The sequence below is a fragment of the Danio aesculapii genome, chromosome 24 (genome assembly GCF_903798145.1).
Source record: "Danio aesculapii chromosome 24, fDanAes4.1, whole genome shotgun sequence".
NCBI classification, from domain to species: Eukaryota; Metazoa; Chordata; class Actinopteri; order Cypriniformes; family Danionidae; genus Danio; species Danio aesculapii.
Genome location: NC_079458.1, coordinates 4,773,572 through 4,800,063, shown reverse-complemented (window position 1 = coordinate 4,800,063; position 26,492 = coordinate 4,773,572). Strand labels below are relative to the sequence as shown.

General features: G+C 35.2%; 2 protein-coding genes across 3 annotated transcripts in view; one reads left to right on the top strand and one right to left on the bottom strand.

Annotated features, from left to right (window-relative positions):
- Positions 1-1,387: 1,387 nt before the first annotated feature.
- zgc:112496 (uncharacterized protein LOC541336 homolog) lies at positions 1,388-9,220 on the bottom strand. Its single transcript, XM_056450682.1, has 6 exons — positions 9,125-9,220; positions 7,202-7,331; positions 5,254-5,347; positions 4,964-5,123; positions 3,384-3,536; positions 1,388-1,799 (listed from the first exon to the last, which is right to left on the bottom strand). The coding sequence occupies exons 2-6, from the start codon at positions 7,327-7,329 to the stop codon at positions 1,618-1,620; spliced, it is 717 nt and encodes a 238-aa protein (XP_056306657.1). The 5' UTR covers positions 7,330-7,331; positions 9,125-9,220; the 3' UTR covers positions 1,388-1,617.
- Positions 9,221-9,253: 33 nt separating this feature from the next.
- The window catches only part of wdr24 (WD repeat domain 24), a 24,728-nt gene continuing 7,489 nt past the window's right edge, over positions 9,254-26,492 (top strand). For both annotated transcript variants that reach the window (XM_056450997.1, XM_056450996.1), the window contains exons 1-10: positions 9,254-9,293; positions 12,967-13,158; positions 13,276-13,357; positions 14,756-14,863; positions 15,894-16,254; positions 20,013-20,190; positions 21,877-22,301; positions 24,383-24,648; positions 25,299-25,408; positions 25,493-25,593. In XM_056450997.1, coding sequence (XP_056306972.1) covers positions 14,762-14,863; positions 15,894-16,254; positions 20,013-20,190; positions 21,877-22,301; positions 24,383-24,648; positions 25,299-25,408; positions 25,493-25,593 — 1,543 coding nt within the window. In that variant the 5' untranslated portion in view covers positions 9,254-9,293; positions 12,967-13,158; positions 13,276-13,357; positions 14,756-14,761. The remainder of the gene's footprint in view (positions 9,294-12,966; positions 13,159-13,275; positions 13,358-14,755; positions 14,864-15,893; positions 16,255-20,012; positions 20,191-21,876; positions 22,302-24,382; positions 24,649-25,298; positions 25,409-25,492; positions 25,594-26,492) is intronic.

The window sequence follows — 26,492 nt, the reverse complement described above, 5'->3', positions numbered from 1 at the left end:
TTTATGCGTTACGTGAATGTTGGAAACGGTGTAAAACTATCGGGTTGTGTTCAGAGTGGTACACTAGCAAACAGACTATAATTTGCAGTTTATAATACCTACCATTTATAAAGTATAATATGAAGCAGTGTGTATTTTGCATTTATTAACATTTCAAACAAGCAGGATTCTCAAAGTTTATCATTACAAATAGTGTTTTGTTTTCTGATTGATTCTAATGAAGTGGGAAATTAAATGCTGATATTTTATTATTTTAATGTAATTTTTATAATTATACACTCACTGGCCACTTTATTAGGTACACCTGTCCAACTGCTTGTTGACGCAAATTTCTGACGCAAAAAGTGGGTACTGGTAAGGTATACCTAATAAAGTGGCCGGTGAGAGTATATTTAATTATGTAATAACTTTTTAGATATTGTTTCCATGGTTTAAAAACATATTGTTTCAATGTAATTTCTTTTTCTTTAAATATTATATATATATAAATAATATATATATTTTTTTAATTCTACCTAAATTTATTTTAGTATATTCTAATATAGCTTTATTTTATTACCTTTTTGCTTTAGCGATTTTAATATTTCAGATTTAACACATTTTAGTTAATCGTTCAGTCAATTTTAATTGTAGTTTTTTTGCATGTTCTTAATTTGCATTAATTTAAGTTCAATATTTATTATTTTTATTATTTAAATTAAAATGTTATGAATCATTTTTACTGACCTGGGAAGCAGATTAGCATGTTAAATTCACATGCAAGTACTGTCCATATCTCTATTTAAATAAATAAAATAAACGTTTCTAATTCAGCATTATTTTAATTTACGATTCTGAGTGGATCACGCCATAATTTAAGATATTATTGACAGTCTGCATACTGCAAAATAATACGGTTACTAGTTTGCCACCCTGAACAGTGTCGGTGAAGAACTGTACTCAACCAATATGTCTAAAACTGGGAACAAACTTAAACACCAAGTACCTCCCCCTTAGCCCCGCCCACATTCCATGCCAGCCAATAGCTGCTCTCGTATCTCCAGCTGAACATTTCTTTCCTCCATGATGTTGTAGGTGTAGGTTCGCGAGAGTGTTGCTTTGAGATCTTCGCTGCGTTCAGTGAGATCGTCTGTGTTGCCGCCATTGCTGTAGTCCTACTCAAAAAATTGTAGTCCATTTACAGATTTCAAAATGGTGCCAAATTACGAGAGATGACAAGACTCGTTGCAGTAAAATATTCTGTTTACAAGAAAAAAACGAAAAATATAAGGCTAATAGTTTTCTCTGGATGAGATGATTTAAAGAGCTGTAAATACTGATAGTTTCTATCAAATTCTTTATCATTTCATGATGTATTGTACTTCTGAAATAATGGGACCTGAGGCAATTCTGTTTTTGTAGTTTTATTTTGTATGGTTTTGTGTTTGCGTTCATTTCTCAGCTGTATGAAATAAAGACCATACTGTGAGGAGATGTCTGCGTGCGCTTCTGTGTTTACAATAAGACAAGTTCTTCTGATGGGATACAAAATAGGACTTTTATTGAATTTATTTTTTACAAATTTTAACAATGTCTGGATATTTTGTGATTAAGTGCTGCTCAATTCTGTCTTTGTGGTCATTCAGTCTTCTTTCTTTTTGACGGCTTTTCATCGGCTGACTTCCTCTTTTCTGGCTTCTGATTGGTTGCATCTTTCAAACTGATTTCCTGCAATAACGAGGGCTGAATCTGATTGGCCACTGCCCATGTCCACAAACACTGCTCCACCCGGTGAGGAGTCCAGTCCTGCTGAGCGTCCACTGTGACACATTTTAGTAAGATCTTGATGATTATGTATTTACAGTGCCTTTATTGTTTTAACAGGTTCATATCTATTGAAGGTAAACAAAACAATCCTCATGATATCACTTTCAGCATCAGCTCTTTTCTCAGTGTCTGAAGTAGTTTGATCTGGTGTCTCTGAGCTCCGCCTTTCTGAGATCATGCTCTGCTCTGATTGCTCAGATGACTGTACTGTACTCTGTTCTGATTAGTCAGATGATTTTACTCTGCTGTGATTAGTCAGATGACTGTACTCTACTCTAATTGGTCAGATGACTGTACTCTACTCTGATTGGTCAGATGACTGTACTCTGCACTGCTCGGTAAGATGACTGTGATTTGCTTCTATTGGCCAGACAATTGTACTCTGCTCTGATTGGCCAGACGATTGTACTCTGCTATGATTGGCCAGACGATTGTACTGTGCTCTGATTAGCCAGACGACTGTACCTTGCTCTGATTGGCTAGACGATTGTACTCTGCTCTGATTGGCCAGACGATTGTACTGTACTCTGCTCTGATTGGTCAGAAGACTTTACTCTGCTCTGATTAGTCAGATGACGGTACTCTACTCTGATTGGTTAGATGATTGTACTCTACTCTGATTGGTCAGACGACTGTACTCTGCTCTGATTGGCCAGACGACGGTACTCTGCTCTGCTTGGTCAGATGACTATACCCTGCTTTAATTTGTCAGATGACTGTACTCTGCTTTGATTGGTCAGAAGACTTTACTCTGCTCTGATTGGTTAGATGACTGTACTCTACTCTGATTGGTTAGACTGTACTCTGCTCTGATTGGTCAGATGACTGTACTCTGCTCTGATTGGTCAGACGACCATACCCTGCTTTAATTTGTCAGAAGACTACTCTGCTCTGATTGGTCAGATGACTGGACTGTACTCTGTTCTGATTGGTCAAAGACTGTAATCTGCTCTGATTGGCCAGATGACTGTAATCTGTTCTCATTAGTCAGATGACTATGCTCTGATTGGTCAGATGACTGTACTGTACTGTGTTCTGATTGGTCAAAGACTGTAATCTGCTCTGATTGGCCAGATGACTGTAATCTGTTCTCATTAGTCAGATGACTATGCTCTGATTGGTCAGATGACTCTAATCTGCTCTGATTGGCCAGATGACTTATGTACTCTAATCTGATTTTATTGTGATTGGTTGAACCCAAACATTCATAACCATATTTGCATTTCAGTTCTTTCTCAGCATTTGTATACAGGTATATGAACAGTAAAAATGAAGTCATCGGTTTAACTGCATCAGTAAAGTGTCAATTCTCAATGCTGCAATGTAGAATTGCTTTGCAAGAACAGAATTTAAGGGTCTACACAGATGTTGTTTGCAGGCAGCTAGTGAAGACCAGAGACTGCCAGTAAGCAAAATCAACACACACCTACTAAAAGTAGATTTGTACAGGAAGTCTGTAGTTACTGATGTTTTAGGCAGTTTGCTTCTTTTGGGAGACTTCTTTGAAAATATGCAAACTACAATCTACGTGAAACTAAAAAATATGTTAAGTTTCCTACACATCTTCAATGTTTTACCTTTATTAAGCTCTGATGTTTTCCACAGCATTTTCTGGAGGTAAAGTGCGTAGTGTTTGTCCGTGTATTCGACTGGTCTGAGCTCTGCGATGCTTTCCACAGCTTCATCTGCCATGAAGGCCACTTTATCTGGAGCTCCAGCCACCAGAACAGCTGATAGAAACAATCTGATGTGATTTACGTGTATATTATTGCACAACTCTGTGGAATACTTGATTCTGATTGGTCAATCACAACATTCCAAGGTATGTCATGTTAGGGATAAAGTACATCCAGAAGGTTGTTATCACAGAATAAAGCCTGACAGGTTTATCAGCAGCCCGACGCAAAGCGGAGCACTGTTGTATAAAACTGAAGGGCTATATTCTGCAAAAACAACCATCCTGGATGTACTTTATCCCACTTTTTACACTAACTACTTGCCACTAAGCATAAAAATTAGATACAAAACATTGTTCTTAATAGTTAATTCATACTTTAATTAAATGCACAGCTGACAGAAACGAAAACAGCTGATGGAGTATACACTAACCTGCGCATTATTCAGTCACAAGATGGCACTAAACAGTCAAAAAATGCTAAGTTGACACAAAAAACTGGCTGAATGAAGCATATACTAGCCCAGGCATGGGCAAACTCGATCCTCGAGGGCCGGTGTCCCTGCAAAGCTTTGCTCCAACACTAATCAAACACACCTGAACACCCTAATAAGTGTCTTCAAGATCACTAGAAAGCTACAAGCAGGTGTGTTTGATTAGGGTTGGTGCAAAACTATGCAGGACACCGGCCCTACAGGATCGAGTTTGCCCATCCCTGTACTAGAGCAATGAATTATTTATTCACAAGACGGCGCCAGTGTGACAGACAAGCAGATACAAATGAATGTGTTCGTAAGTATATGAATGTGATTGTATTCACTGATGGTCAAGGTGATTCTAAGTTCCTGGATGAGCCGGTGTCATTTAGAGCAGTGTTTCCCAACCCTGTTCCTGAAGGCACACCAGCAGTACACATTTTCAACCTCTCCCTAATCAAACACACCTAAATCAACTCTCCAAAACCTGAAGTTATTTGGTCAGATAAAGGGAGACCTACAAAACTTGTACTGTTGGTGTGCCTCCAGGAACAGGGTTGGGAAACACCGATTTAGAGGTTGTTATCTTGAAATAACACACATTGGAGGGTCGCAGATGACCAATCAGAATAGAGTATTCCAGACAGCCTTCTAATAATCCAAGATAACAACCTAAAACTAATAATACAGGCTCATCTGAGTACTATGAATCATCTTGACTGTTATATTCCTATACATAATTATAGAAATGCTTATGTTTTACTCTCAAGCGGTTATACAAGACCGGATGATGTCACTGTGTACTGGTGGCCATTCACCACTTAAAATGTACGCATTTACCGTGACGTTGCTTAATTTCTTTATAAACAAATTTGCTCTAAAGTACGCTAAAATAACACATTTTAATTTGAAATATACGTGTCCTAATAGTGTTTTTAGGAACGTGCCACATGTATATATCTGTCAACATCTCAAAAAATGTGTTTTATGACCCTTTAAAGCATACCTGATGCGGTGGCGGGCCCGACACCTTTGAGTTTGCACAGCTCTTTTATTGCCGCTTGTACATCAGGCAACAAACTGAACGCCTGGCTGCTGGAGCTCTGAACCGCCTCCTCATTATTGGAGCCGATCAGCTGCTGCAAACGTGGCCGGAACTTCCCTTTCTGGGAGGAAATCAGAAAAGCATTGTTGAATCTGTGTGAACGTCACTGAGCTGATGTCATGAGAACACGTGTCTGTTTCCGGCAGCATGTCTCTCATTAATCGTGTGAGTCTATTTCTATGAGCGCTTACAGTCAGTTTCCACTCCATGATCTTGACGAGCTCAGCATGTGTGAGGAAACGCTCCGGTCGAGCCGTAATGGCTGCCGGCAGATCCTCCTCAAACCTAAGCAGAGACAAACACACAGATCTCCTGCATTTACAAATGGAGTCTGTTCACAGAGAAATACTGTTATAAACAGATTAAATGATTCTAGATGTGTTTGTAATTTTTTCTGTAGAAAGAAAATTTATCAATAAGAGGCAATGCTAGTGAAGCTGTATTAAGGATGTAAAAACTGCATGTTAACAATTTTAATAAGTACAGTTTTAAATCTAAATTAACCATTTTTTAACAATGTAACTTTAATATATGTAACATATATATAATGTTTGCAATTTGCTGCAGCTTCACTAACATTGTCAGTCTGTCTGTCTCGCTCTCTCTCTCTCTCTCTCTCTCTCTCTCTATATATATATATATATATATAATTTTATATAGTATTAATTATATAGTATTTTTATTTTGTATTAACATCTGTAATTTCTTTACTATCAATGTACAATTGTTTGTGTAATATATTTTATTTAGTTGTAATCAACAATACATTTACTTTTATTTATTTATTTATTTATTTATTTATATATATATATATATACAGTTGAAGACGGAGTTATTAGCCCCGCTTTAAATTTTTCTTTCTTTTTTAAATATTTCCCAAAATATTTTTAACAGAGCAAGAAATTTTTCACAGCATGTCTGATAATATTTTTTCATCTGGAGAAAGTCTTATTTGTTTTATTTTAGCTAGAATAAAAGCAGTTTTAAATTTTTTTTAAACTCATTTTAAGGTGAATATTATTAGCCTCTTTAAGCAATATTTCTTTTCGGTAGTTCACAGAACAAACCATCATTATACAATAATTGCCTAATTACCCTAACCTGCCTAGTTAACGTAATTAACCTAGTTAAGCCTTTAAATGTCACTTTAAGCTGTATAGAAGTGTCTTGAAGAATATCTAGTGAAATATTATTTACTGTCATCATGACAAAGATAAAATAAATCAGTTATTAGAAATGAGTTATTAAAACTATTATGTTTAGAAATGTGTTGAAGAAATCTTCTCTCTGTTAAACAGAAATTAGGGGAAAAAAATTAACAGGGGGCTGAACAATTCAGGGGGGCTATATATTTATATATAAATATTTTTTTTTATTCACGTGTATAATATTAAACAGGCAATGATAGTCTATAGTGTGTATTTATTTTATTTTGTTTATTTGTACTTTTTAATATTACATGTTATGGCTAATTATAATTATGAGTACAAAGATTGGTTTCAATGTTCAAGATACTATTATTACTGTAAATTTAAAAACTTACAATTTATCACTAAAATACATACACTTCTATCATTTATTTTTTATGTATTTATTAATTTATTTGTAATCTGTATGATATGATTTAAAATAATAATTCAAAGATTCAATAAATCATATAATTGTTACAATATATTTACGTTTGTTCACAAATTATTTAAAAAATGTTTATGTTCTAGTATTCGATTAAAAAAAATACATTTTTACGCCGTTTGCATTTATAGGCAGTTAAAAAAATTGTAAAAACATATTTTTAGGTCATTGATTGTGATTTCATTTTTATTTTTATCAAATAAGTTTGCCATATTTTATACTAGCTGCTAATTATAATTGTAAAGATAATTAAAACAAATTGTAAGTACATATTTTAAAAAATATGAAATTTAGCAATATTTCGATCAGTATAATTTTTCTAAATGTATATATTCTAATATGCATTTTAATAATTTTTATTAATATATAAATCCTACGTACATTTATATTATATAATTGATATTATAAAGTATAATAAAATAAAATGATAAAAATAATATTTTTTTCTTATGTGCAAATGCAATATTGAACATTTGCAATGAAGTGCTTGTTTGCGGACATTCCAACCATTTGTCGAGTTGCAGGAGTTTTCCTGAAGTCTTCTTCTTTCCAGCTGATTTAGCTTCCACTACAGTCCAGTATTTATTGTGAACCGCTTTCCAAACTGCAGGATCTTCACAGGTGAACAGACTCATTGCTGGCAGAGAGAAAAAGTGAGTATCAACAATTCATTAAAAATACATTCAACTCACCATTTTGCTCAATTCTTTAGGTCAGAATGCCTTTTCAAATGCACACTGAATGTTTCTACAAACATACCACGATGCAATGATGAAAACGCAGTATTTAATAATATATATATCATTTTAATTTAATATTTAAATGCTAAATATGCTATCATTACTACTTCTAAGTTACACACATCAAATTTGTGTTCAATTTAATTTTGCACGGAAGAAAGTAAAGAGCGGTGAGGGGGTGTGTGCATGCGAGGAGAGGGATTGGTAAAATGAGCTGCCAGATCAGATTTCAGAGGTTCCGGATCCCGCTTGTTCCAGTACAGTTACTTATTTTTAACTGTAATGCGAGTTACTTTTAAGTTTAATTGTTTAGCTTTAAAAAAAAAATTGCTGAATTAAAATGAACATATTCACGTTTAATCACACTGGAGAGAGAATTCGGGTATGGGAACAGACAGAAACCAAGATGGCAGAGCCTTACATTTCTGAGAAGGAAGTATTCTTATTATTTTAAACGCATTGAGGAAAAAAGGACAAGAGTATTGTCTCAATAGACAGCGATTTTATGTAACTAATAAGACAAAAAGTATTAAAGTAACAAACACATTGATCCATTCATTCATTTTCTTTTCGGCTTAGTCCCTTTATTAATCTGGGGTCGCCACAGAGGAATGAACCGCCAACTTATCCAGCATATGTTTTATGCAGCGGATGCCCTTCCAGCTGCAACCCATCACTGGGAAAACACATTGCTTTAAACGTTCAATAAACCTTTAATAAAATTATCATTTTTATCTGTTTTTTAAAGGTAAATGAAGGTTAATAATTGCAGTGCTTGTTTATTTAAAAAAATACATTGCTTTAAACTTACATAATACATCATATAAAATACATACATAATACATAATAAAAAAAAAACACATTGCTTTAAACTTAATAATATGTATATATGACATGTATAGTTTTGGGGTCAGGAAGTTTTCAGAAGATAGCATTATCCTAAATAATTATTTTTTGATGTGTTTTCTAACGGCAAATGAAGGTTATACCATGCATTGTTAATTGCAGAGCTCATCTATAAAAAAACTGCAAATTCTGAATGAGATCAAGCCTCATCCAGGTAAGAAAAGTAACGTAACGTACTACCTTCCCCAACACTGCTTTATAACATCTACAACACACGAAGCACGTTAAACAACAGCACATTAGGAGTTACGATGAAAAATAACCAGTTTTGTGAACTTGTAAAAGTGTTTTTTAGCAATTCTCGCAGCTCTTTTTAAATAAAAGCAAAAGTGTATTGTCTCATTGGACAGTGATCTAACGTAACTAATAAGACAAAAAGTGCAAAAGAAGCAAAAACATTGCTTTAAACTTTCAATAATCTGTAAACACAGCATGTACAGCTCTGGGGTCAGGAAGATTTCATAAGAAAACTTTCAAAATTATTAATTCTTGATGTGCTTTTTTTAAAGGTAAATGAAGGTTTTAACGTGCATTGTTAATTGCAGAACTCATCCATTTAAAACAGTAATAACCCTGCACGTTTTTAACTAGACCAAGTCTCATCCAGGGGAAAAAAGTAACGCAAAAGTAACGTAACGCATTACTTTCCGTAAAAAGTAACTAAGTAACGCAACTACCTTCCCCATCACTGCTAGCAACAGCACACAAACACGCGCTTTATAACATCTACAACACACGAAGCACGTTAAACAACAACACATTAGGAGTTATTATGAAAAATAACCTGTTTTCTGAACTTGCAAAGCCGTTTTTAGCAAATCTCGCAGCTCTTTCCTGCAGTTCAATTGACACACTAAACCAGCGCGCCTTGCGACGGGACGTGACGTCAGCGCAGAACGTAAACAATGATTCTACATCCGCTTCTCGTGAACGGACACATTTGTTTTGAAAGGGTAAGTTCCGTGCGGTTATCTTAGACTTAACGTTATATATAAACCCATACCGGAGATGATCTTTACTATTCGGCGACACGAGGGGCTGCGTTATACACTCAAGATGTACGAGTTTCTCCGAGGTGTTTTTAAAGCCGTGTGAGACTTTTGTTGAGACAAAATCTCTACAGAACTTACTCAGATTTACCAACTGTTACTTGCATTTACCATAAATATATACCTCTGTAATGTTTTGAGAAAAGATTTAATTTTTATGACCTCGAAGCAGCATCTGGGTAGCATAAGGTGAATTATAATTCAAGGTATTTTAGAATTACCTATTTAAAATGTTGTAATTCATCCTTCTGTCTTTTACAATAACAAACACTGCGTTAATTAGCTTATTGCTAATAATAATAATAATAATGGTACTCATTAACGGATATCACAGTGCAGAGAAATTGATAAAACGAAAAACATTGGTATAACGTTACATATGACCCTTATTGCAGGTAAAATTAAAGTAATTACACTGACCGGCCACTTTATTAGGTACACATTACTAGTTAGGTTTGTCCCCCTTTTGCCTTTAGAACTGCTTTAATCCTTCGTAGCATAGATTCAATAAGGTACTGGAAATATTCCTCAGAGATTTTGCTCCATATTGACATGATGGCATCACGCAGTTGCTGCAGATTTGTCGGCTGCACATCCATGATGCGAATCTCCCGTTCCACCACATCCCTAAGGTGCTCTATTGGATTGAGTTCTGGTGATTGTGGAGGCCATTTGAGTATAGAGAACTCATTGTCATGTTCAAGAAACCAGTCTGAGATGATTCACGCTATTTGCGTTAACGAGCAGTTGGACAGGTGTACCTAATAAAGTGGCCGGTGAGTGCATATGATGAATTTAATGTAGCTATATCATCAGACTCACGTCATTTTTATGTATTTATTGAAGTATTATTAATAGTAATTTATTATTAAGTTCATTTATTTATAGAGCACGTTTAAAAGTACATAAGACAGGGTAAAAATAAAAAAGACAGAATATAAAAACATAGAAATAAGGCAAGAGAAACGTCTGTAAAAATGTAGCAGTAGAAAGGACTATTAAAATAATCTTAAAAAGACAAGCTAAAAAGGTACGATTTAAGAAGTGATTTAACAGTAGATAATGATGAAGCCATTCTAATCTCGAGAGGCAAGGTGTTCCACAACCGAGGGCCCGCCACAGAGAAAGTTCTGTCCCCTCTACGTTTCAGTCTGGACTGAGGAACTGGAAGAAGATTCTGATCACTTGACCTAAGAGATCTCACAGGAGTGTAAAAGTGAAACAACTCTGACAGATAGTATGGGGCTTGATTATGGAGGGATTTATTTACCAGTAAAAGCAATTCTAAAAGGGACAGGCAGCCAATGAAGGCCTCTTAGAAGAGGGGTAATGTGGTCATATTTTCTGCTATGACAAATAAATCTAGCAGCAGCATTTTGGACCAACTGAAGGTGAGAAACCTGGGATTTTGACATGCCACAGTAAAGTGCATTGCAGTAGTCTAACCGTGATGTAATAAAAGCGTGGACAGCCATCTCAAGAGTGGTGGGATTTAAAAAGTGCTTAACTTTAGACAGCAAACGTAGTTGATAAAAACTGGAGCCAATAACTGAACTGATCTGTTTGTCTAGTTTCAATCAAGGATGACACCCAGATTGTGGACACGGGGGGATCTGAAGGCAGATAAGCAGCCCAAATCTAGGCAAGAGGCCTGAGCATTGTCATTAAGGCTGAAGACAATCACCTCTGTTTTATCCTCATTTAATGATAAAAAAATTGTAGGACAGCCAGATTTTGATCTCATCTAAGCACCTTAGTAAGGTACTAAGAGCAAGAGGATCATTCCTCTTAATAGGTAAGTAAATCTTGGTGTCATAAAAATGGAAAGACACCCCATGGCTTCTTCGAATGGCCCCTAGCGGAAGCATATATAATGAAAAAGTGAGGAAGCTAGGACTGAGCCTTGAGGGAGGCCACAAGTGAGATCAGCAAATGAGGATGAGAAGTTACCTAATTTAACAGAAAATTTTCTATCCGAAAGAAAAGATTTAAACCACTTAAGGACTGTGCCTTTCAAGCCCACAACTGACTCTAATCTGGACAGCAGAATAGAGTGATCAACAATATCAAATGCTGCTGACAGATCTAGAAGAACCAGGCCCACAGAATCGCCAGAGTCAGTGGCTAGCAGGAGATCATTAAGTACTCTGAGGAGGGCCGTTTCAGTGCTATGAGCCATTTTGAACCCAGACTGAGAGATTTCAGTGATAGAGTTGCTTTTTAAAAAAAGATTGCAATTGATCGACTACAATTTTTAAAAAATCTTAGAGCAAAATGGCAAGACAGAGACAGGGCGAAAATTATTCAGAATAGAAGGATCCAGTGAAGGCTTTTTGAGAAGCGGAGTGACAGTGGCCATTTTAAGTTCATTGGGAAAAGAGCCAGTAGAGAGGCACTTATTAAAAAAGGAAGCCAAGCCTGGGCCGGCAGTGTCAGTGATTTGTTTTAGAAATTTAGGGTGGATGATATCATTGGGACAGAAGGAAAGTTTAGTATTAGCAATTACATTTTTCAGTGATTGTAGAGAAATGGGAACAAAAGCATCCCAATAGACCAGATGCGAAGTGGGAGGAGGAGGATCAATGGGAGAGAGCAGAGTTTTGGCCTTAAAATGGAGATTTTGTCTCAGAAAGCTTTCACATAGAGCATTTGAAGCAACAGGCATTGATTGAACAGCTGGATATACAGCAGAATGTATAACCGAGAACAGAGCTTTAGGTGTAGAGTGATTTTTCACAATGAGATCAGAAAAGTAAGAAGCCTTGGCAGATTTCGCAGCTGACTGATAAGCTGAGAGACTGTCTTTTAACATCTCATAAGAAATTTGCTATTTATCCTTTTTCCATTTCCACTCAGCCTTTTCTACAGACTTGACGGAGCAGACGAGTGCTTGAGTTGTGCCATAAAGCGGATTTGCGTTTTTTTATATGAGGCTTGAATGGGGCAGTAACATCTAAAACACTCAGCCAGGCCGAGTTTAGGAGACTGAGATGTTTGTCAGCATCTAGGTCAAACAGTGGGAGATCCAAAGAATAATGAGAGCATGTTTCCAAAAAACACTGATTAAAATTGGCCCCAAATGTTGGAGAATAATAACGAGACAGTGTTACATTAACATTAGTGGATAAAGGGAGAGTGGGAAGAAACATGGAAAATAAAATCGGCTTATGGTCAGAAAGCATAAAGTCAGAAAACTCTATATCAGAGACAGCAAGCCCGACAGGGAAAGTCTAGGGTATGGCCTAAAACATGGGTCGGATCTGTTATCCATTGAACCAGACTAAAAGATTATAAACTTCATGCTTATATAATATATAGAAATACCAATCATTGGAAATGCATCATGCAATTGATTATTAATTAAGTGTTATATTATTTAATAATGCATTAATTTTATATGGTAATATACTAATTATGTAAAATCTAAAAATATCTAAAAATATATTTTATAATTTATAAATGTATATAAAAAGGTATAATATGCTATTTGGCAGCAGTCCTCTGTACAGATCTCACATAATGTTTTATGATATTACTTTGTATTATTAATATGCCTTGTTTCTCTTCTCTTCCTTAGGTTGATGTGAAATTCTTCATACAGATGTTAAACGCCGCTTCGTGAATGTGTGTGTGACGTCACGCACCAGCGGCCACACACTGATCTCAAGTTTGCATAAGAAAGCAGATGGAGAGAGGGAAAAAATCTGCTCAAGTCTGTGCTGCAATAACAATAATATTCCCTGACATGTTTGCTGTTTTACCTACTCAAGTAAGCATATTTATTAGAAAATGTATTTATTAAATGTGTATCTATTACAATAGTTTATTATTTATGTTGTTAAACACACTGAAGAATGTGCTTTTTCTGCTCTCGCTTTTTTCAAAGGACTCGGTGTGGAATAAATGAGAAGCTTAAAGGTTATCTGAATTTTTTTCTTTCTCAACACAACCGGCTTTGGACACGAAGCGTGAGTCTATTTTATAGATGCTTCTACACATAATTTCTTGCTAAATGTAGAGACTCATTGCGGACACATTTTCAGACATTTTTCATTAGGCTAAAATGACAACAAATTTACAGTAATGTGAATACAGTATTGATGTAAAATAATGCATAAATGTCATCAGGAATATTTGATTCTGTTACTAATTGTTGTTTAACGTATTATTAATCTTTTTAAACCGTGACGTTTTCCACTATCCGCTTATTAAGTGTGACGTCACACGAAGCGGTTTCCAGGTCCAAGCGCTCTATCAAACTGTATGGGGAGACTTATGAAATGCTAATAATAAACGTCTACAATGTGATGTAATACTTTCGAAAAATCACGATCGCAATATATATGTCCATGCCTGATATACGATGGCCAGAAAGTGTCAAATTTTGATATTTGTGATGCAGCAAGCCCAGAAATTGTTGTGTACACTATGACTTTATATAAAATTCACTTTAATGTGTAATATGAATAAAAAGAGATCATAAACAAACATTTTCTCAATTTAAATGAGTGGCGGCTTGGACCCGGAAACAGTATTACATACGTCACCAACACGTCACCACTTAACAAGCGGATATTGCATGTCTAAAACACAATGTATTTTCATCATGTTATTGTTTGAAAAAGTGAATGAGAAATTCACTGAAATGTCACAATAACAGAGTTGACAAATAGTTAATCTATACTATTTGTGAATAAACATAAACATTTTTGCACAAATCATTGAGAGAAGAATAATGGCAAGCCTCAATGCCTTCCAGAATTTCCCGCCAGAGGAAGTGACATCACTTGGAGCAAGTCACATGCTTTTCTATCAGTGCTTTACAGATTGTTCTGCCTTTTTATAACCGATGTTGTAAAGTTGACCAGAATGCAGAGACAGATGCAAAATGTACTTTTTCATTACTTAATTAACAAATAATACAGAAAATAGATGTTTCATATAAATGTTTTTAACTTGGTAGAGTAAACACAAAAAAAATATGAAAATTAGAGTAATTATTTGATGAATGTGTGATTCAAAAATAGCTAAAAAGGGAATCCTTAATATTTTCAAGACAAAATGTCCCTAAATACACATACAAGCATTATTTTTTAGGGATAACTTGATTTAATTTGTGTTATTATTCAAAATTGTTTCATTAAAGTTTCTGTTTTTGAAAAATAATGTTAAATGTTTGTCTTAGAGATGCAATAAGTTCCCCCGATTCCACAATCACAGGTATGAAGATGATGATGTTGATGAATTTGTGCTTCACCTGCTGGCCAGAGACTGAACTGCAGCATCTGATTTGTTTAGCCTCTCTCTCATCTCTTTGCTTGTGTGTGTTTGTTTCTGTCTTTGCTCTTCTTCTCATTGATTTTCAGCTTGAGATGGAGAAGATGACCAGGGTGAGCACCATCAATGGACGGACCATGTTCTGCCACCTGGACGCACCTGCAAACGCCATCAGCGTCTGTCGGGACGCCACGCAGGTCACATTTATACTGTGTGCATTTGGTGATTTAAAAAACAATTAAATTTGCATGACTAAATGCTGCTCATTTTAAATCAAAGAAAAATACTCAGTAAATTGAAATAATCATAATAATAAAAATAATGAAATCCAAGGCAACGCATTATAATAGTGTTTTCTTACAAAATATACTCTTATAAATGTAATGCAATTTAGTTTTGATTTACAGTGTTTTAGTTAATCTGGATGCAGATTAACTGGTATATAAATACCGTAATTATAATGTATATTTATAATGTAACAATAATTTAAATACATTTGTCATTTTAATGTATATATCTGTATTTGTAGTAAATTGTGATTTAAATATTGCTATATTTCAATTTCACGCAGGTTATTTCATTTAAATTTTAAAAATGTGTTTATTTTAAATATCAATATTTATATATTGTATCAGTTGTGTTTTAATTAATATAAAAAATATGCAAATTACATTATGTAAATAAAATTAAAATGTAGAATGGAATTCATATTGGCGATATTTTTTATATGCATATATATATATATATGTGTGTGTATATGTATATGTGTGTGTGTATATATATATATATATATATATATATATATATTTATTTATTTATTTTTATGTAAATATTTTGTCATTTGTCATTAAATATCGTCAATATTATAACTATATAAAATAAATTAGTATTTATTTAAGTCTATAATCTAATGTATAACTCTAAATTAATTTAATCATTTGTATATATTTTAGTAAATTGTATTATTACTTAAATTCTTATTAATATTACCTTAATTTATTACGTAACCCTTTATAGAGCACTCATGTAATTACTCATTGAAAAAACCCTGCAGTGCTACTTGGGCTTATTATTATGATGTTTTTACAAGATGATTTTTATTTGTTTTTTAAATTATACTGTAACTAATGTCAATGAAGGCTTAATAACCAACAAGCCAAATGCATTTTTATTTTTGTGTGAGTGCCATTAAATCCAGTTTTCATGATCTGTGGTTGTGTTTTTCAGGTGGTAGTGGCCGGCCGTAACATCTTCAAGATCTACGGTTTGGAGGAGGATGGTTTTGTGGAGCGTCTGAACCTGCGTGTGGGCCGCAAACCCTCGCTCAACTTCAGCTGCGCGGACGTGATGTGGCATCAGATGGAGGAGAACCTGCTGGCCACCGCCGCCACCAACGGAGCCGTGGTCACCTGGAACCTCTCGAGACCCTGCCGAAACAAGCAGGAGCAGCTCTTCACCGAACACAAGCGCACCGTCAACAAGGTCTGCTTCCACCCGACGGAGGTCAACATGCTGCTGTCCGGCTCGCAGGACGGATTCATGAAGTGCTTCGACCTGCGCAAGAAGGAGAGCGTCAGCACTTTTTCTGGTGCGTGCAAACTGTATTATCGCAAATGCATGAGCTGAAGTATGTGCCAAGATCATTTTAAGACATTTCAAGACTAAATTTGAAGTCAAAATTATTCGCCCTCCTGTGAATTCTTTTTCTTCTTCAAATATTTCCCCAAATGATGTTTAACAGAGTATTTTCACAGTATTTCCTTCAATATTTGTTCTTCTGGAGAAAGTGTAAGGGTCCATCTATTAGTCCTATGATAAAACTAACAGCATGTGTGATGGTTAAATGCGAGTGCGTCTTTTCAGCACATGCGAAAAGAAATACTTTAATTTCTTAATTTATTTTAATTTGTTTCCAACTCCGAGTTTAATCTGACTCTAATTTATAATAATTTAAATTTAGATTCATCCAATTCATGCTGGTAGTTTGTGATTTAGTCTAATTTAGACCGATAAACCTAATAAATCCTTATTTTCATAAGTCGCTTAGAGTCAGTATGTTGGCCAGTTACATCTGCTCACGCACACATCCTCGCCAGTTCTGGTTCTTAGCTAGAGAATATAACTGTAAACTAATTTCCTTTAAGTAATATTAGGTCTCTAATGCTGTGCCTATGCTCCATCCATTAGGCCTGAGTGTATGAGCAATCCTGGTCGTAGGCTGCGGAAACATCATCTTAAACAATCCACTAGTTACAAAGATTTCAGGAGATATTAGAGTTAAACAAAATTTTTACATTTATTTGTCGGGCAAAGATTTTCTGTGCCAATTCACATAATTAAACAAAACAAGCCAACATCAATTACTCAAAGATACATATAAGAGTTAGAGATTAAAACCTGACTGTGTAGAAGTACGTTGCAGCATGTAAGCCTTGATGCAGAGCTCAGAGACTCACACACTGCAACGGGGTATCCTGGCTACCAGAGATGGGTAGAGTATACAAAATCTATATTCATAGGCAGAGCGTGTGTAAGGCTGGGGAAGGCTTAGCCTCCCCTGGCCAGAGACCACGGAGAGAGCAGCAAAGAAAAAAATGCATTGAAAACATGTAACAGGTGTAAGGCGTAATATGAATGTAATTTAATGTTGATGATTAACACTACACTTTAGCTATTGTAAGTTTGTCAATCAAATTTAAAGTCCCCCTCTGCACAATAATGGAACTGTCCAACCCCGCATATTGCACTAATGAGCGCTGTTTATTACTGGAGATCGCAGCAGCTCTGAAAACCAAACCAAAAGTGCTGGCCAGCAGACTATTCTGATTTGCTGGTCAAGGACATAAGTAATAAAACGACACATGAGTATTACGAGAGAGCTATAATAAAATATTACACTGGTTTAACTTGTTTTCAGCATTAACTGAAATTGGTAGTTTCATTATAACATAGTCTAGCCTATAGTGTGGTAATCTTGTTTAGGCAATCTTTTGGAGTTTTACATTTTAAAGGTCAAATATTTATTGCTGAATTACAAGTTCGGTTTTTGATTAGCCTCGTGAAAAAGAGAATGATTTCGTATTCTCAGGGCCGGCGTGTCCAGAGGTCACCTTACAGAGTCAGAGTCACACGATCCTTCAGAAATCACTCTAATATTATTTATTATATTGTTATTATTATTATTATTATTATTGGTAATAGTAATAAAAGCAAACAAGGAGTAATAATTTCATTTGAAACTGCATACAGTATGTAATAAATAAATATATAATAAATGCCGCCTTGATGAACAGAATAATTTTAATTAGATTTTTAAATAAGTAATAATAATAAAAAATGAATAAACTGACCCCAAACTTCTGACCGGTAGTGTAGATCAGTGGGTTAGTTTAATAAAATTATTTAATGTGCGTGTTGAATATAATAGACGTTTATTGAAAGGCGGTGCTTTTTGTTAAAAATTTTTCTTGGTCGGTCGCAAATCTTTTTAAATGCATTAAAGGGCAGCGCATATGTTAGCCTTACCCTGGAGTTTGTTCACCCTCCGCCTATGTCTATACTCAAGTAAAAGTGCAAGTACTTGTGGAAATATTTACTCAAGTAAAAGTAACAATCTTAAAAGTTACTCGAGTAAAAGTAAAAAAGTATCTGATGAAAAAATTACTCAAGTAAATAGTTACTTTTCATTATATATATATATATATTAGTTGAAGGCAAAATTATTTTAAATATAATATACTTTTTTTTAATATTTCCCAAATTATGTTTAACAGAGCAAGTAATTTTCACAGTATTTCCTATATTTTTTTTCTTCTGGTGAACGTTTTATTTGCTTTATATCAGCTTGAATAAAAGCAGTTTTTAATTGGTTTTAAACCCATTTTAAGGTCATTATTATTAGTCCCCCTTAAGCAATATTTCTTTTGATTGTCTACAGAACAAACCATCATTAATGATTTGCCTAATTACCCTAACTTGTCGAATTAACCTGGTTAAACCTTTAAATGTCACTTAAAAAATATCTTAAAATATCTAGTAAAATATTATTTACTGTCATCATGGCAAAGATCAAAGAAATCAGTTATTAGAGATGAGTTGATAAAATCTTTCTGTTAAACATAATAATAATAATAATTATATGACAGCAGTATAAACTCGCACGTCTTCCTAAACTTCAGCCATTATTCTAACCTAGGCACGCACGCTCTAACCGAAAGCGGGAGACGCGTCTCTATAGCAACCTCATAACATCTCCAATGCGCCGCCTAGCGATATTTGCAAACAAGTCATATGAATCATATTTATTATCATTTGACAGTAACGGAGGAATGCTGCCAAATGAAGCGAAGTAAGAGTAATGATTTTTCTCTAATGATTTACTTGAGTAAATGTACACATGTTTAAATGTACTCAAAATTTACACATTACCCAATAATTTTACTCGTAAATGTAACGAAGTAAATGTAACTCGTTACTACCCACCTCTGCTGGCCACAGAATCCCACAGACACTTTTGCACCTTTCCCTTAAATACTCAAATCACAACAAACCATCATAAATTCAAGACAATAAAAGCACCACAAAGACCCCTCTCCAGTCATGAGTTTACGTGAAGACCATTTTCCCTGGAGAGGAGCATCTGACAAAGATCTTATCAAAGCTGAAACCCAAATCAACAGATATAAGGGAAATTGTAAAACATTACAGTTAAAGAAAGACCTCTTTACCAATCACACACAGACATTTAAAATGATACCTTACATGAAAATAGAGCCACAAGATACACCATATTAAAACGTAGACATTCTGTGTGGAATGTGAGTGAGCTGCTCTGGTGGAGAAGGTAAAGTAGAGGGCAGAAAGAGGGACTCGTTATGTTTAATAATGTGTTGAAAAAAAACCTTCTTTCCATTAAACAGAAATTGAGGGGAAATATGCAGGAGGGCTAATAATTCTGAATGTAACTGTTTAATAAATATTTAGACAAAAGATTGGTCAAAAACACTTTCGGAAACTGAAATGAAATGTGTTAAATTAATATGTCTCTTATTAAAATTACTTTTAAATGTGTAAATCATCTTGCTCCAGAAATGATATGCTAATTAATAACAAACTTAAACAGTAAAGGGACTAGCAAAAAAGTCACACAAAACAAAACAAAACAAAAAAACAGTTTATGTCTGGAGTGTCTTGACTTAAAATTAAAATATTCAGTTTTTTTATTCATTAAAATGCTGCTTTATTTACTAAAAACTACCGTCCGTGTGCTGTATTTGTATTGCATTTTAAATTGAGAAGTGTCGATTGTTATGCACTGTTTGTGAGCATCTGTGTGTGTTTCTGCAGGTCAGTCGGAGAGCGTCAGAGATGTGCAGTTCAGTATGAAGGATTATTTCACCTTTGCGGCTTCTTTCGAGAATGGAAATGTGCAGCTGTGGGACATTCGCAGACCCGACCGGTACGAGAGGATGTTCACTGCACACACCGGACCTGTTTTCTGCTGTGACTGGCATCCTGAGGACAGGTGTGTGTGTGTGTGTCTGTGTGTGCACAAAACTAAAACAATTCAGGAAGATATAAAACATTTAGGAAGATAAAATGAGAAGGAAATAATAATAAAAATATATAATAAAAATAATTATGAAACATTATAACAACAATATTATATAATTTAAAATAACAATTATTTTATAATAATAATAATAATAAGTATAAATAACAATATAATGATCATTATTTTAATAATAATAATAATAATAAATATTTATAATATCATTATTTTATTTTACATTAAATTATTCTTCCAACTGGGCCAGGGCCGGCCAACTGACCCCGCATGAGCCCGATTCAGAGCACTCACACTTGTCAAACAAACTGGGAAGTGCGCCTGAGCACGGTTCAGATAGCATATTGTGAGTACACTCTAAGAGGAAATTATAATAATGAGAATACTGATAATATTTCAAAAAACATAAAAAAAGCGTAGTATAAAATATTCTTATTTCAAAAATTTGCATGCAATAAAATTAAGTTTTAGTCCAGCCGAGGCTTGAACCAGCAACCTTCTTGCTGTGAAGCGATCGTGCTACCCACTCCGCCACCGTGCTGCCATTTATTTTTGTTATTAATTTATAAATAAATAATGATTTTATTAATGATTTTATTAATGATAACTATACATTTTTATACAATAAAACTACACAAAAAAAAAAATGTAAAAAAAATACCAGAGGTGTCATGGTGACGCAGTGGGTAGCACGATGCCCTCACAGCCAGAAGGTCGCTGGTTCAAGCCTCGGCTGGGTCAGTTGGCATTTCTGTGTAGAGTTTGCATGTTCTCCCTGGGTTTCCTCCAAGTGCTCCGGTTTCACCCACAAGTCCAAACACATGTTGTATAGGTGAAATGGGTAAGCTAAATGTTCCGTAGTGTGTGTAAATGAGTGTGTATGGATGTTTCCCAGTGATGGCTTGCAGCTGGAAGGGCATCGGCTGTGTAAAACATGTGCTGGATAAGTAGGCAGTTCATTCCGCTGTGGCGACCCCAGATTAATGAATGATTAATGAAAAAATGAATGAATGAATGAATGAACTACCAGCCGATTATCAAAACACTCCACGCCTCCCAAATACTGATGTTCAAACACTTTTATTTACTGAACACCGTGAAAACTAAAAAGGCAAACAAACCAGTTTCACACATAGCATAATCAAAAGGACGTCAAAATAAATAAAAAAATAAACAAACAATATTCCTGTCACCGTGTTGGCCTGATAACCAGCGGTCGAATAATCAGGAGCGTTTAACATGTGTCTGCATTGAGTTCTCACCATGATGTCTATGCCAACTCTTGCATATTAAATTAATCAGGGAGGATCACATGACCTCCGCCTCAAACAACCCACCCAGAAACAAGGAAGTTCACAAAACAAACATTCACCAATACACATTTGAATAATAGAATATGAAAAACATAACATAAACAAAATACAAGCTGACCGATTAGCATCAGCTACAAACATGTTCAGTTACTATTGATGATATTAGTAAATTAGTAAAACCGTTACACCTTTAAAGAAGTGTAAAGGTATTTTAAGTTATAGTTAAGAAATTTTAAAGTAAAAGTTAAGCTTTTGTGTCTATCTTTATTTTGAGAGAGATTATGTGTCCAGATGTATGTCAGTCTTGAGTGTTTATATGTCTGTATGTCAGAGGCTGGCTGGCGACGGGTGGCCGTGATAAGATGGTGAAGGTGTGGGACATGTCCACCAATCGTGTGAAGGAGATCTACTGTGTCCAGACCATCGCTTCGGTGGCGCGGGTCAAGTGGCGTCCGGAGCGCCGCTATCATCTGGCCACCTGCTCCATGATGGTGGACCACAACATCTACGTGTGGGACGTCCGTCGGCCGTTCATCCCCTTCGCCACTTTCGAGGAGCACAAAGACGTGACCACGGGCATCGTGTGGCGGCACCAGCATGACCCATACTTCCTGCTGTCGGGCTCCAAAGACAGCACACTGTACCAGCACATGTTCAAGGACGCCAGCAGACCTGTCGACCGCGCCAATCCTGAGGGACTCTGTTTCGGGCTCTTTGGGGACCTGGCGTTCGCTGCTAAAGAGAGTCTGATGACCGGTGAGTGACAGAAAGATACACAAACAAACCAGATTTATGTATAACAACATAGTGTTTATATGTACAGGGGTTGGACAATAATACTGAAAGGCCTTGTTTTAGACCACCTTAATAATTCATTAGTATGCTGTAAGGCCTATTTTTGCGGCCAAAACAGCATCAGTTAATCTTGGAAATGACAGATGCAAGTCCTGCACCACAGCCAGATGGATTTTGAGCCGTTCTTCTTGCTGAATAGTAGCCAGGTCACTACACGATGCTGGTGGAGGAAAACATTCCTGATTCGCTCCGCCAAAACACCCCAAAGTGGCTCAATAATATTTAGGTCAGGTGACTGTGCAGGCCATGGGAGATATTGTCACCAGTCCTGCTGTGTGTATTCGTACATTCATCATGATACACGCCACCACTTTCAGCATACAATGTTTGAACCATTGGGTGCACATAGTCCTCCAGAATAGTATGGTCGTCCTTGGCAGTGATGCTATATATTTTTAAAATTAATATATATGTAAATGTGCGTTTGTGCGTGCTTGCATTCGTTCGTGCTTAGGTGCGTGCATTTGTGAGTTTGTTTGTTCATTCCTTTATGTTTTTTGTTTTTGTTTGTTTAGGTTTATGTTTTTGTTTTGTTTTTTTCCTGACCATAACTACTTGTTGTGACTTTTCATAGTTACACATTTAAAAAATTATTCTAAATCTAAACTCTGGAAATTAGTCTAATCTTTTTTTTTAATATGTGATCCATGTATAATTGTTATTTTTTAATGAGCCCCAAAGAATAGATGGATGGATATATAAATAAATCCGTTTTTAATTGTCAAAAATGTAAAATAAAAGTAAATATTTCTGAGAAATCAAATTAAATTTCAAAGTTGTTCTTTGACATAACCTCCTATAATGACTTTTTCAAATGATGCTCTTCAATTATACCTCAAATTTGAAACTTAAAAACGAGTCTCAAATTTTATGAGTCAAGTTCAAGAGTTGTTTTTATTAAAAAGTCATTCTTGTTGTTAAAAATGTATGCATTAAAACAATGAAAAATATTGTAAAAAATATAACTAAAAATTTATTTTTATTCTCCTGTTTGTTTATTTCATGTTTTAGTTATTGACATTTTACACTACAGCAGTTTCAAAGTGTTGAATTTTTTTTTTTTTTTTTTTTTTTTTCCTTTTTTCCTTTTTGACTAGTTTTTCCAAATTAATTACGCCTAACATATTTTATTAGCTCAGATAAGAAATGTTGATTTTCTATTTATTACATGCAAAACCTGGAGGAAATCTCTGTAGGATACGAATCTTTTGTCCATATAACTTGTGTCTTGCATCAGCTGCTATTAATCTACCATTGTTTTGATACTTTTATATTGTATGTGCATGTACATGCATTTATTTATTTATATAAAAAGTCAGAATTATTAACCTTTCTGAATTATTAGCCCCTCTTTTTATTTTTTTTTTTGTTTAATGAAATGGTCTTCTTTCCAACTCATTTCTAAACAGTTTTAATTACTCATCTCTAATAACTGATTTCTTTTATCTTTGCCATGATGACAGTAAATAATATTTGACTAGATATTTTCAAGATACTAGTATTCAACTTAAAGCAACATTTAAAGGCTTAACTAGGGTAATTAGGCAAGTCATTGTATAATGATAGTTTGTTCTGCAGACAATCAAAAAACAATATGCTTAAGGGGGCTAATAATATTCACTTTAAAATGGCTTAATAAACAAAATAAACAAAATTTTTATTCTAGGCAAAATAAAACAAATAAAACTTTCTCCAGAAGAAAAAAATATTATAGGAAATACTGTGAAAAATTCTTTGCTCTGTTAAACACCGTTTGGGAAATATTTGAAAAAGAAACAAACTTCACAGGAGGGTGAATCATTCTGACTTCTACTGTATTTGTAATCATATATTTTTAAATAGTTTTCTGTTTTGTTAATGAAATTTATAAAAAAAAAACTGTTTAAACTGTTTACTAGCTGTTATTATTATATTAATTTAAACACTGAGCCTTAGTATCATTACCAACAAACTTCTCATTAGAACATGATCTTTCCTCATAGCTCCTGCTTCTGCCGGGGACGTGGGACGTAAAACGTACCCAGGCGGTGACCGACGGTACCCCATCTTCTTCTTCAAGAAGCCGGACGTGACGGAGCAGTTTGCGCAGGTGTCCAGCGCCCTCAGTGTGTTTGAGAGCGAAGCTGACAGCAGCACCGGCATGGACTGGTTCATCAACACTGCTCAGAGTTACTTACTGAGCGGCAAACCCTTCGCTGAACTCTGTGAACACAACGCTCACGTCGCCAAGAGCCTCAACAGACCACAGGTACAGACACACACGCATTTACATGCGACTTAATAATAGCTTACTTTACATTTATTCATTTTTTTATTCAAGAGTCACTTACAATTGAGGATGAAAAAGCACTCACCAGTGATAGCATAGATAGCATAAGTCTTAGGATATGTTCACAGTTATACATTTTCATTTAAAAACGCGTATGTTACTCTCCCCTTCAGCCTTCTGTCCACACTAAGACTGCATTATTAAGAAATTAAACGTATCTTTTTAAAAATGATGTCCAAAGTGGATATAAAACATGGTCAAAGTAACACATTTGCATATTCCCCCCTACTCACAAAATGTAGAAGAGATTGGAAAGACCAATCAAAAATGGGATGGTCAGCTGACCAATCAGAGTTGGCTTATAGAGGGGAGGGGTTTACAGACATTACATAATTAATTTCCAATGAAGCGTATCGAAATCTCTGCAGAATGATTCTTACACACATTCTGAGAAATTTACAATGTGTGTCAACAAGATTAGGATACATTAAAATACCATGTGACCTGCTTTTTAAATTTATATTTGAATGTTTTAGTGTATAATTGATTTGTATGATGATTACTTAATGATCAGATTTGTATCACTCTTTGTTTTATCCATATTCGATGTGTGTTTGTGTGTTATACAGGAATCCACCACATGGACGATGCTACGAATCATGTTTTCTGAACCGGCCAATCCCTCCATGTCAACCAATCACAATCTGAATAAATCAGGAAACCTTCCGCTCGTCAATAGGTATGGTATTACTCCATATGATTTTTAATTTCTGAAGCCAAAGCTCAGTTGTGTGTCTTATTTACTCATTTTCTGTATGAGTAGCTTTAGTATGAAGGAGATGAGCGGTGCTCTCAATGAGAGAAACAAAGAAAACAGACAAGACAACATACACAGCCTGGAGACCAACCTCAACAACAATGACGGTGAGACTAAAGCCGCTTTCACACGTACAGACCTTTCTGGAAAATTACCGCCAATTTTTATTCATTTTTTTATGTGTGAACAGGCCCTTTTTGAAAAATACCAGTAGATTCATTTCAGCAATTTTCCTGAATGAGAAGTTGTAACATAACCGGTAATTTGCCGGAATTCTGCTCTGTGTGAAGGAAAATTTCCGGAAAGAGCGCGCTCACGATTAGAACGTGCTGACGTGAGACGTCAACTCCAGCTAATCAGAACACTCACAGAATTTGTAATGTAGTCAAATGTTTACAAATACAAGCGCAGCCATTTAGAGCTCATTTCTGGTTAATGATGTCAGAATTTACCAGTATTTTGGAATGGATGTGTGAACGGTCTTCTCCGGAAAAATTCTGTAACGTCCTTGCCTGTGTGAACAGCACTTTTTTTAATCTACCAGTAAAGTCGTTCCGTAAATTTACCAGTATCACTGTGTGAAAGTGGCTTATGACATGTTTATATACACAGTGTACTGCACCTTCATCCTGATAGTAACACTGGAGGACAAAACCAGTCTTATGTTGTACTGGTACATTTTTGGCAATAGACAAAAAATACATTAAATGTGTCAAAGTCAGTGATTTTGCTTTTATGCCTAAAATCATTAAAATATTAAGTAAAGATCATGTTGCATGAAGATATTTAGTAAATTCCCCACTGTAACTAAACGGAAATTCAAACCATTTTCCAGGCGTCATTGGTGACGTTTTTTTCTCTCCACTGTTGCCACTGGCTTGCATGGTTCGGGATCTGTAGAGCTGCGCATCGTTGGATTTGCTCTTCAGTGTTTGGACTCTCAGTAGTGATTATTAACCACACTGAACTGAGCTAAACTGAACTGAACTTAAACACTACAAACTGA

Excerpts from the sequence above, each read along its gene's own strand:
- zgc:112496 (XM_056450682.1), bottom strand. The coding sequence starts at position 7,329 with ATGAGTCTGTTCACCTGTGAAGATCCTGCAGTTTGGAAAGCGGTTCAC. Across the intron at positions 5,348-7,201 it reads CTCCTGCAACTCGACAAATG|GTTTGAGGAGGATCTGCCGG; the intron begins GTTGGAATGTCC and ends GTCTCTGCTTAG. Across the intron at positions 3,537-4,963 it reads CGGGCCCGCCACCGCATCAG|CTGTTCTGGTGGCTGGAGCT; the intron begins GTATGCTTTAAA and ends TGTTTCTATCAG.